General features: G+C 51.9%; 1 protein-coding gene across 2 annotated transcripts in view; it reads right to left on the bottom strand.

The window, feature by feature from the left end:
- Nucleotides 1-12,003, bottom strand: part of DYNC2H1 (dynein cytoplasmic 2 heavy chain 1) — a 1,541,159-nt gene that overhangs the window by 1,237,710 nt on the left and 291,446 nt on the right. For both annotated transcript variants that reach the window (XM_069202358.1, XM_069202357.1), the window contains exon 25: nt 11,794-11,964. In XM_069202358.1, the coding sequence (XP_069058459.1) occupies nt 11,794-11,964 (171 nt within the window). The remainder of the gene's footprint in view (nt 1-11,793; nt 11,965-12,003) is intronic.

The following is a 12,003-nucleotide window of genomic DNA, read 5'->3' on the forward strand; positions in this document are numbered from 1 at the left end:
AGATTTCCAGATCCAGTCTGCCGCCTGGGGAAGAATTCTAAGATAAGGAATCTGTGGCTAGTTGTCTTTATCAGATAATATGTATCGTGCAAAACGACTGAAACCATCCAGTCTTACTTGATCAGCGCATGAAGCACCTGTGCTTGGGTCAGCATTTTGAATTTCACCTGCTTCAGGAACAAATTCGAAATCCTGAGGACTAGGATCGGACGCAAACAGCCGTACTTTATGGGGATGAGGAAATATCGGGAGTAACATCAATTCAACATCAATTGATCATTCAAAGTGCACCAGCCCCCCTGGGTTCAAGAACATATGGAACATACCCAAGAAGACCAAAGGAGATATTATGATTAGGAAATAAATTGGGGGAATTTAGGGTTGGGGAGCAGGTACTCATCCTACTCCAGTCAACACAAAATAAGCTCCTAACCCAATGAGAAGAGAATTGCCCCAGTAACTTGCCTTGTTTCCATGACACTATGGCTAAGTGGAAACCAAATATATCACAGCAACCTTCTGAAAAAATGGGAAAGACCCCTTTCAGATCCAGCAGACCCTGCCCTGGGTAAGTTAGTCACCACCACTACACCAGAAGATATACCCCTACTCTCCAGTCAGGATTTTGATGCAGAGGCTGTCAATATAGGATCCATTCTGAACCAAACTCAAAAGAAGCAGCTTCTGCGAGTACTTTAGTTATATCCTGGCCTTTTTTCCAGTAAGCCAGGTCTGACTCCCCTCATACACCAAAACATAGGGGGTCATTACAACAGTGGCGGTAAAAGCCGCTTACCGCCCTGCAGAAGACCGCCAACACACCTACGTGGCCGCGGAAATCTGCCACAGCTATTATGACCCACATCCCGAAATCCGACAAAATTCAGACACCCACACAAGTCCGCCACACCAAAGGTCAGTGATAAACTGGCGAAAACAAAACCTCCACCGTCACGCCAACAGAAATACGCCCATGCTATCACGACCCACGAATCCACGCGGCGGTCTTTCAACCGCGGTATTCCATTGGCGGTACACACCGCCGCGCTCAAAATACACACACATCTTCAAAACACCACCACATTGGACAATTTGAAAGAGACACACCTGATACACATACACACACCACTCCCACACACTCAATACTATATAAAACACACACCCACATCACCCACAAACCCCTACGACAACAATTGCGACAGAAGGCCAGAGAGAGACACCACCATCCACAAACTAGCAGCCACAGGCTCTCAACACCATCACCCACACAACTTCCACGCACAAAACACCACACACCACTACATATCACCACACTTATCACCACATACACCACCCCACACATCACCTACACCACCCCATGGCACGGCAAAAACACCCCAGGTTCTCGGAGGAGGAGCTCAGGGTCATGGTGGAGGAAAACTTACGGGTAGAGCCGCAGCTATTTGGATCACAGGTGCAGCACACCTCCATAGCTAGGAAGATGGAGCTATGGCGAAGAATAGTCGACAGGGTCAACGCAGTGGGACAGCACCCAAGAAATCGGGACGACATCAGGAAGAGGTGGAACGACCTACAGGGGAAGGTGCGTTCCGTGGTCTCCAGACACAACATCGCAGTACAGCGGACTGGCGGAGGACCCCTACCTCCTCCCCCACAACTAACAACATGGGAGGAGCAGGTCTTGACTATTCTGCATCCTGAGGGCCTCGCAGGAGTCGGTGGAGGAATGGACTCTGGTAAGTCAAATCTTAACTATCATATCCCCCACCCTACCTGCATGGTATCACATACCCCCACCCTCGCCCCCACCCCTATCACTCCAACTCCTCACAAATGTACCAATATCACAAACCACACATCCCAACACCAAGCCTTGCATGACGCAACAAAGCATGAACACCCATCACTAAAGCATGCCCACTGCACATACCCACAACACCCCCCTCAACCATCATCACACAAGCCCACACACAGGAATTCTAGCACTGGGGTACACGCTCACCCACCCATTGCACACCATGACACACACAGATGCAATAATCATGCCTTTCCACCCCTGTAGGACCACTACCCAACGTCACCAGACAGGAGGGTCCAGACATCTCCACCCCACCCACAGAAGAGGCCCACAGTGATGACAGCAGCTCTGTCCACCTGGATCTAGATGACCAGCCCGGACCATCGTGGGCCTCGGGACAGTCGGTTCCCCTCACACAGGCACAGGCCACTACAGACCTTCCACCCTCTGGTAACACCAGCACAGCACCCACCCAGCGGGCCCATACCTCTGTCCCCAGGACACGTCAATCAGCTGTGTGTCCACCACTACAGGTAACCCAGGATAACCCACCACCCCAACAACAACAGGGACCTGGTGGCAGTGGTAGTGGGCACACGGTCCAGGGGACGGAGGCACAGGAACACAGGGGAACTGGGAGGGCTGCTGTGCGACAGGGGGCGAAGAGGCCTAGGGAACCCACTCTCCACGAGGCCCTCTCCTCCATCATGGGAGCATGCCACCACTCCCAGGAGACGATGGCAACGGTACTGGCCATGTTTCAGGAGACCCAGCACCTGCAGGAGGAACAGTATTTGGGCTTCAGGGAGGAACTCAGAACCATCAGCACCGCCCTGGGCACCATCGTAGGGGTGCTGAAGGAGATACTTAACAACAGGAGGGACACTGTGGCACTCCAAGGGGCCCCTGACACTAGCTTCGACGATGAACTGCCCACCACCTCCGCCGGCGCTAGTGGACAGGAGGCACCGCCACAGGACCACCACACCAGCACCCCACCCCCCTGCAGACGGAGAACCACCCCGCAAGCGGTCCCTGAGAACCAGGAACAAGACAGAGCACAATGCCAAGACCCCGCCAAGAAATAAGACCACCCTGATTGTCATCCTACTGTTCCACTTTGTAACCCTGTCCATATTGGAACTGCCCCAACTCCACTTCCTATGCCCATATGGGCAATGCACCTGTGAGACTAATAGACTGGACTCTGCCATGGACATTCCTCCACCATCACCCATCACCATTTTACAACCCCCCTCCAATATTTAGCACTTCAATAAACACCCTTGAAGCACAAAACAATCTGGAGTCAGTCTGTGATTTTGAAAATGTGTATTAGCAATGACAGTAACAAAATGCGTTCTCAAATGTAATGTCAACATTCCTATGTCACACATCTCAAGTCCATGAGGAATCTAAGCAGATGACACACGTTGGAAACCACACCTGTGAAACCGTAATGGAAATGTACAACTCAGTTACGATATACTGGTTGAAATCGACAGACAGGATAGAGGTAGAAGTGTGAAAGTACTTGTAGTAGGCAGGAATGTATTCTCACCTGTGTGTCACTGGAAATATTGCTGGATAACTGAGTCCCTGTTGTCAATGTCTTCTTCCGCTGCTTCCTCCTCATCACTGTCCACAGGCTCCACAGCTGCCACAACACCGTCATCTGGACCATCCTCCTGCAGAAAAGGCACCTGTCGTCGCAAAGCCAAATTGTGAAGCATACAGCAGGCCACGATGATCTGGCACACCTTCCTTGGTGAGTAGAATAGGGAACCACCTGTCATATGGAGGCACCTGAACCTGGCCTTCAGGAGGCCGAAGGTGTGTTCGATCACCCTCCTAGTCCGCCCATGGGCCTCACTGTAGCGTTCCTCTGCCCTGGTCCTGGGATTCCTCACTGGGGTCAGTAGCCATGACAGGTTGGGGTAACCAGAGTCCCCTAATAGCGACACCCGGTGCCTCTGGAGTTGATCCATCACATAAGGGATGCTGCTATTCCGCAGGATGCAGGCGTCATGCACTGAGCCAGGGAACATAGCATTTACCTGGGAGATGTACTGGTCTGCCAAACATACCATCTGTACATTCATTGAATGATAACTCTTCCGGTTCCTGTACACCTGTTCACTCCTGTTGGGGGGGACCAGAGCTACATGGGTCCCATCAATGGCACCTATGATGTTGGGGATATGTCCAAGGGCATAGAAGTCACCTTTCACTGTAGGCAAATCCTCCACCTGAGGGAAAACGATGTAGCTCTGCATGTGTTTCAGCAGGGCAGACAACACTCTGGACAACACGTTTGAAAACATAGGCGGGGACATCCCTGATGCCATGGCCACTGTTAATTGAAATGACCCACTTGCAAGGAAATGGAGCACTGATAGCACCTGCACTTGAGGGGGGATCCCTGTGGGATGGCGGATTGCTGACATTAGGTCTGGCTCCAACTGGGTACACAGTTCCTGGATTGTGGCACGGTCAAACCTGCAGGTGATGATCAAATGTCGCTCCTCCATTGTCAACAGGTCCACCAGCGGTCGGTACAACGGAGGATTCCGCCATCTCCTCACATGTCCCAGCGGACGGTGCCTAGGAAGGACAACAGCGACCACAGAGTCAAACAACTCAGAGGTATGTACCCACAGTCTACACAGAACACCATTCATACACAGAAACTGGCCTGTATTTGTGTTGTGTGACAAGGCCTAGGCCTGTGTGACGCAGTTGGTAATTAGGCCATGTGGGCCCCTGAAATGGCGGCTGCCTGACCTCTAAACTGGGACAATGGGATGTGAGGTAACTGCGCTGGCGTTGTACACCGTCGCGGTAGGCGGTCGAAGACCGCGGCGCAATGCTGCATTGGTTAACATTGGACCCTATGGGTCCCAGGAGCCAATGACGATGTACCCAGGCGGTGATGCTACGCACCGCCGCGGACGTGACCGTCGCGGACATGACCGCCATTTTCTAGCTGTTCAATCACTCGATACCTGATCTTCGACAGGAGAGGACCTACACTCCAAGTGCTGCTGTGACCTCGGTCTGGAAGAGACAATGGCTCGTGCGTCTGGGGAAAGGGCCCCTGCCTTCACTGCAGAGGAGTTGGAGAAGCTCGTGGACGGGGTCCTCCCCCAGTACACGTTACTCTACGGTCCTCCAGACCAACAGGTAAGTACCCAGGGAGCACGTTGTATGGGCTATGCCTGTGTGGAGAGGGCTGGTTGTAAGAAGGAAGGGGGCACAGTTCTGCGTGCATGAAGGACTGTGAATGCATGTGCCACATGGCAAGGCTAGGGATGTGGGCCACTCACTTCGACGGTGCAGTTGCTAATGACTTCTCTTCTTCCCCTGTACATTTCATGTAGGTCAGCGCCCACCAGAAGAAGGATATTTGGCATGCCATCGCCAAGGACGTCCGGACCCTGGGGGTCCATCACAGACGGAGCACCCACTGCCGTAAAAGATGGGAGGACATTCGCCGCTGGAGCAAGAAGACGGCGGAGGCTCAGCTGGGGATGGCCTCCCAATGTGGGAGGGGTGCCCGTCGCACCATGACCCCCCTGATGTTACCGATCCTGGCGGTGGCCTACCCTGAGTTGGATGGGCGCTTGAGGGCATCACAGCAGACACAAGGGGGTGAGTACAACATCATTCTGCTGACTTTGCGTGCAGTGAAGGTGTCTGGGTGGGGGAGGAGAGCTGTGGGTTTCCCTAGGCCAGGGCGAGTTCCGTAGGCAAGGCCCCTCCGTAATGCAGGCCATGTGGCACTCCACCCCACCTCTGTAGAGAGCCAAGTACAGGTATACATGCCCCTGTGTCATCTATGTGTGCAGATGTCGACCATAGCCATGTAGGCCATATCCCAGGAACTGCATCTGTAGAGCCCAACAGCGCGGCGTAGTGCAGGGGGCTGCTGTGTCTGTATTGTCCGCCAATGGTAGCGGTGAGCCATGCACTCAACCTGTCTTTCTTCTGCCGTCCCTCCCCCCTTTTTGTGGTCTCCCTGTTCTTGTGTGCATCAGCATCATCAGGCGGAGGTACAGTGGCACCGGAGCACGAGGGAGCTGCATCCCACATGGCCATGGAGGGCCACACCGCGGACTCAGAATACACCAGTGGGACGGAGGGCGAGGGGAGCTTCACGGCGGTCATAGGATCTGCAACCAGCGACACGGACTCGTCCTCCGATGGGAGCTCCCTTGTGGTGGCGGCAAAATCTGTGCCCCCCACTTCTACAGGTACAGCCGCCACCCCCCCTACCAGCACCGCCCTCAGCCTTCGGCCCGTGCCCGCTCACCCAGGAGGGTGGGCATCACCTTCGCCCCAGGCACCTCAGCCCCTGCCCCTGTCACCTCTGCTGCCCTCAGTGAGGAGGCCATTGACCACCTCAGGTCCCTCACTGTTGGGCAGTCTACCATTTTGAATGCCATCCAGGGTGTAGAAAGGTAATTGCAACACACAAATGCATTCCTGGAAGGCATTCATTCTGGTCAGGATGCCCTTCATCGAACCCTGCAAACTCTGGCCTCAGCACTGATGGCAGCCATTGTCCCTGTGTCTAGCCTCCCACCCTCCAACTTCCTCCACCCAGACCCAATCCCCTGTACCCCAGCCTATCCCAAGCACACCATCAGACCAGCATGCACACACCTCACCACACAAGGGAAGCTCAGGCAAACATAACATAAGCACCACACATCCCACAGGCACTCACGCAAGCAAAACACACATACAGACACACCAACATCTACTGCCTCCACTGTGTCCCCTCCTCGTCGTCGCCCTCCTCCCTCCCAGTCTCGTCTACACTCTCACCTGCATGCACTACCACTACAGCCACTGCATCCCGCACCAGCACACCCACCACCACACCCCGCTCACGTACACTCACCACCCCCACTACCAATTACACGTCCCCTGTGTCCTCTCCCAGTGTGTCTGTGATGCCCCCTCCCAAAGTACACAAACGTAGGCACACACCCACCCAACATACATCCACCTCACGACATGCACCTGCACCCAAAGCCGCAAAAGTTACACCTCCTACAACCACCTCCTCTTCCTCCACTCCCAAACCCCCTCCAGCTACCCGTCCCAGTATTCCTAAGAAACTTTTCCTGACCAAGCTTGACCTCTTTCCCACCCGCCCCCCTCCAATTCATAGGTCCCGTACTAGCACCTCAGCCAAAAAATCTCCGGGACCAGTGGTGCCTGTTGTTACAGGTATGTGGAGTGCACCGGGCACCAGGGCAGCCAGTGTGACATGGAGCCACAGCACAGCCAGTTCCCCCCCCGTGAAGCACCAGAAGTTGGACAGTGCCCGGCGGGAGAAGGGGAAGACTCCAGCCAGCAAAGCCGCTCACAAGAGTCCCGGGGGGAGTGTCGACTCAGCTGTGACTCCTCCCAAGGTGGGGAAGGGGCAGAAGAAATCGCCAAAGTCTGGGAGGAGCAGCACGGCGGAGAAGACCGCCATCATCCCTGCTGCCCAGGGGGCCACCGCCAGCCCAATCGTCAGTGGCCAGGAGGCCACCGCCAGAGTCAGTGCCCAGGAGGGCAGCCCGATCGTCACTGGCCAGGAGGCCACCGCCAGAGTCAGTGCCCAGGAGGGCAGCCCGATCGTCAGTGGCCAGGAGGCCACCGCCAGAGTCACTGCCCAGGAGGCCACCGCCAGCCACAGCCCAGCTGCCCAATGAAGGACCGCCAACCCCAGCCCAGCTGGGCAATGAAGGACCGCCATGGCAAGCACCGCTGAACAGGGCAAGCTCCGCTGAACAGGGCAAGCTCCGCTGAACAGGGCAAGCTCCGCCATGGCAAGCACCGCTGAACAGGGCAAGCACCGCCAAGTCAAGCACCACTGAACAGGGCAAGCACCGCTGAACAGGTCAGAAACTGCAAACTCAAGCACCGCTGAACAGGGCAAAGACCGCCATGGCAAGCTCCGCTGAACAGGGCAAGCACCGCTGAACAGGGCAAGCACCGCTGAACAGGGCAAGCACCGCCAAGTCAAGCACCGCCGAACAGGGCAAGGACTGCCAACTCAAGCACCGCTAGCCCATGGGCGGCAGGGGCAGTGACGCAACTGGGACCGTCACGGGGTGAGTGATGCACTCTGGGCACCAGTCCCCCTCCAGAACCAGTGGAGACATGCATCCACTCCGTCTGTCCTGCACAGGATGAAGCACTCTGGGCACCAGTCCCCCTCCAGAACCAGTGGAGACATGCATCCACTCCGACTGTCCTGCACAGGATGAAGCACTCTGGGCACCAGTCCCCCTCCAGAACCAGTGGAGACATGCATCCACTCCGTCTGTCCTGCACAGGATGAAGCACTCTGGGCACTAGTCCCCCTCCAGAACCAGTGGAGACTGTTATCCACTTGAGAGACTGTGGATTTGCACTCCCCAGGATGGTACAGTGGACAAACCACCCACTGTAGAGACTTGAGAGACTGTGGCTTTGCACTCCCCAGGATGGTACAGTGGGCAACCCACCCACTGTAGAGACTTGAGAGACTGTGGCTTTGCACTCCCCAGGATGGTACAGTGGGCAACCCACCCACTGTAGAGACTTGAGAGACTGTGGCTTTGCACTCCCCAGGATGGTACAGTGGGCAAACCACCCACTGTAGAGACTTGAGAGACTGTGGCTTTGCACTCCCCAGGATACATCAATGGGCATGGAGCCCCCTCGTGGATCTGGCGTGGTGCACTCATCCGGCTGAGGTGCCCCCCCTTCCCTTCCCCCTGAGGTGCCTGTTATATTTCTATCTGATACCCCAGCAGTGTTCTCTCCGTTTTGATCAGGTATCTAGTGTGGGCCTCGCCCATGCATTTTGGGCCCAGTGGTCCACGGACAATGACTTGGGCATTGCACATGCACTACATTGGACATGCACTACTAATCGTGGTGTATATTTTGTTTAATGTGTGTGTGTGTATATATATATATATATATATATATATATATATATATTTGGTTACTGTATTTTGATATATTACAATGGTTCCACTCATTTCCTTTTGTCTTTGCATTCTTCCGGGGGAGGTTGGGGGTTGTTACTGTAATGTTTGGATATGCATTGGTGTGTGTGTTGTAGTGGGTGAGGGTCGGGGTCGGGGTGTTGCGTGTGTGTGTCCCTGTCTTTTGCCTCCCCCTCCCCTATGTCGTAGGTGCAGTACTCACCGTTGTCTTCGCCGCCGGCGTTGATGATCGTCGTATAGGAGCAGGAAGACTAGTGCAGGAAGAATATGGAGTTCAGGCTCCATGGTGCCCTCGTTCCTCGTGGAGTGTGTAGAGGTGAGCGTTTTCCCTTTGAAATGGCTGTTTCCGCCATGTTTTTATCCGCGGTGAATCCACCCCGGAAAAGGTGGCGGATTGGTAGGTTGTGATATTGTGGGCGGTACTTTGTCTCCCACCTGTCTGTTGGCGGTGACCGCCGCGCTGTTTGTCTGTACCGCCGTGGCGGTCGGAGTGTTAAAGTGGCTGTCTTTGTTGGCGGTTTCCGCCACGGTCCTAATTCCCATTTTTTTACCGCCGGCCTGTTGGCGGTCTTACCGCCGCTTTAACACCGTCTGCCAGGGTTGTAATGACCCCCATAGTCACCAAAGGGGATCACACTGTCAAACTAAAACCATTTTGGATATAGGCAGCAAGTAGAGTGGCGGTAGAGAAAGTAGTAGCCTTTATGCTTGGGGGTCAGTGACCGACATCTGACCCCCACACTGGTTACAAGGCTTAAAGCCGGATTTTCTTGGCTGCGACATAGTAACACCGAAGTGCAACTGTAGCTCCCTGTTAGCCTCAAAGAAAAACCGTTCCTCGAAGGCACGGAATAAAGGGAACTGACGTCTGCACGTCGACGAGGGCTTCTTATTGCCTGGATGACATCATACAGTGTCGCGTGGAGTCGGGCAATTGTGACATCATCATCGACGTGCAGAGCTAGAAGAAAATTTCCGTTGAAGCTGGCGCGAGGGGGAGAATTCTTTAGGTGAGGAATCCACAGGTAGGTGTATCCATCAGAATATATTATATGTAATAGTCCCATACTTCATTGCCCCAGCTTCAAGCAGACATTTGTCTTGCAGGCAGATGCTTCAGTGCAGGGCCTAGGAGCTGTACTGTCCCAACCAGAAGAACAGGGCGATCTGAAACCCCTTTTGTATATTAGCAAAAACTGAACCTTAGAGAGAGTAACTTTTCAACCTTTGAAAAAGAATGCCTTGCCAGTTGGCAATAGAAGCCCTTCAATATTATCTTCTGGGCCATTCCTTTTTAGCCCTCACAATGTCCCTTTAACCTGGTTAGCTCAGAAGAAAGACTCCAACCCCCAGATGCCTCGCTGGTTCCTGGCTCTACAACCCTTCTCTTTTCAATGCTACTCAATATACCCCAAAAGATGCAAACCAGTGCTGACTATTTGTTCAGACATCCAGCCACTGAATGGCCACAATGGCCATTTCTAGGAGAAAAGGTACATGAGGAGTTTCGGGGTCTGACAACGAATGACGGTATAGGTGACGAGGCAGGACAGAACAGTAAGACATTCAGTGCTCCAGTGTTTGAGGAGGCTGGGGAGATGCCATGCCTCCTGGAGGTTTAAAATAAGGGTTGCAAAGGATATGGGGCATCGGAGTACCAGCGGGGAGAGAGCGCAGTATGTGGACCACAGAAGCCGTACAGGGAAGAAGAACGTGAGAAGAACGCACCGAGAAGCAGAGTCGCTGCAGTCGGCTTCGTTGGAGGAGGAGAAACCGGTGAGAAAAACAGGTCACGGAGAGCAAGCAAGTTAGTCGGCCTCATAGAGCTGATGGGAGACACCGGAGGGCACAACGTCCAGGGAGAAGCAGTCGGCTTCGATCCTGAAGGTGTGAGGGAGGAGGCAACAAGAACCCACGGGTACAATACAGCTCTACCACACCCAGTGGCCAGAGAATTGGTTGGACCCCTGCTTCTTCGTTAAAGACAAGGACTTTCCTAACGTTAGTCAGTAAGACTGGATCACTCTATTTTGTCTCTACTTTTCCATGATTCTCTTTTAACAGATCTACTTTTCTCTTTCTCTGCTTCGCTCTTCAACTTTGTGTATTGCCTTTCTGATTTATTTAGTTCAAGTGCTTCCATATAGTGTACACAAGGGTTTACATTTATCACTAGCTGTATATTTAATCTATTTTTGTCGTATGAACTGTGTCTGATATGCTCATGGAACACTATTACTCTTTTTAAAAAAAACACTTTTCTCTGTAAACACATTATTTATACGAAAATCTTTTACTTGTGCTTCCCTCCCTAGCTGTAATTTCATAACCTATTTAGTGGTCTGCCACTTTGTCCTGGGTCTTTAAAATGTATATCATTAACTATTAAATAAATTGAATATAAGCAAGGATTCAAAATACACAAAAGTAACAGGCCTGGCGGGGAGCAGCTATACAACATAAATAGCATTTTTCACACTTAGGACAACATCATTTGGAGTGACAATGCAACAGGTAAATATCTGGGCATTTCAGGAGCCTTTTAGAGCTTATGGGAAAAACAAGGCGGGCAACAAAGGAGGACTTTCATGTAATGGGGAACTGGCAAGAAAATAATATCCAAAAAACAACTTAGAAGAGATACATATTCTTTAACAGTCGTAGATGAATCGCATACATATGTAAAAAATTAAACTACAAGCTATTCAAATTAATTATTCTAACAATTATTTTCAAAGATCAAGGACTTGTAAAACATGTTTCGGGATACCACATAGTGAGTTTTCACAAAGGGCAAGGAGGTATAGTATTCTCAATTTGTAGTAAAAATAAATTCAAAGAGAGACAAGTTGCATGTTTATTAATTTACATTACAAATTTGTTACAAAACTCAGTAAATATTAAAGTTAACACTTTTTTAGTTAATTATAAAAGAGAATACAATCAAGTGAAATCAATTTTCTACAATTCACTTTTTAACAATAAGCTAGAAAATCTTACTTTAAGTTCTGCAGCTTTTGATACAATAACATCAGCAACTTTTAGTAGATCACCGAACAACAGCTTTTCTAGGCTAGTGCCTCTTGGAAGTCCAAGGAGTCGAAAGAGATCAAGCCAATGATCTTGAGACAAATTATCACCTCTGACATATTTCAGGACAGGAACTACCATCTGTGGAATAATAATACAAACAATTTACTAAATAGCACT

Source organism: Pleurodeles waltl, chromosome 8 (assembly GCF_031143425.1).
Source record: "Pleurodeles waltl isolate 20211129_DDA chromosome 8, aPleWal1.hap1.20221129, whole genome shotgun sequence".
Lineage (NCBI taxonomy): Eukaryota > Metazoa > Chordata > Amphibia > Caudata > Salamandridae > Pleurodeles > Pleurodeles waltl.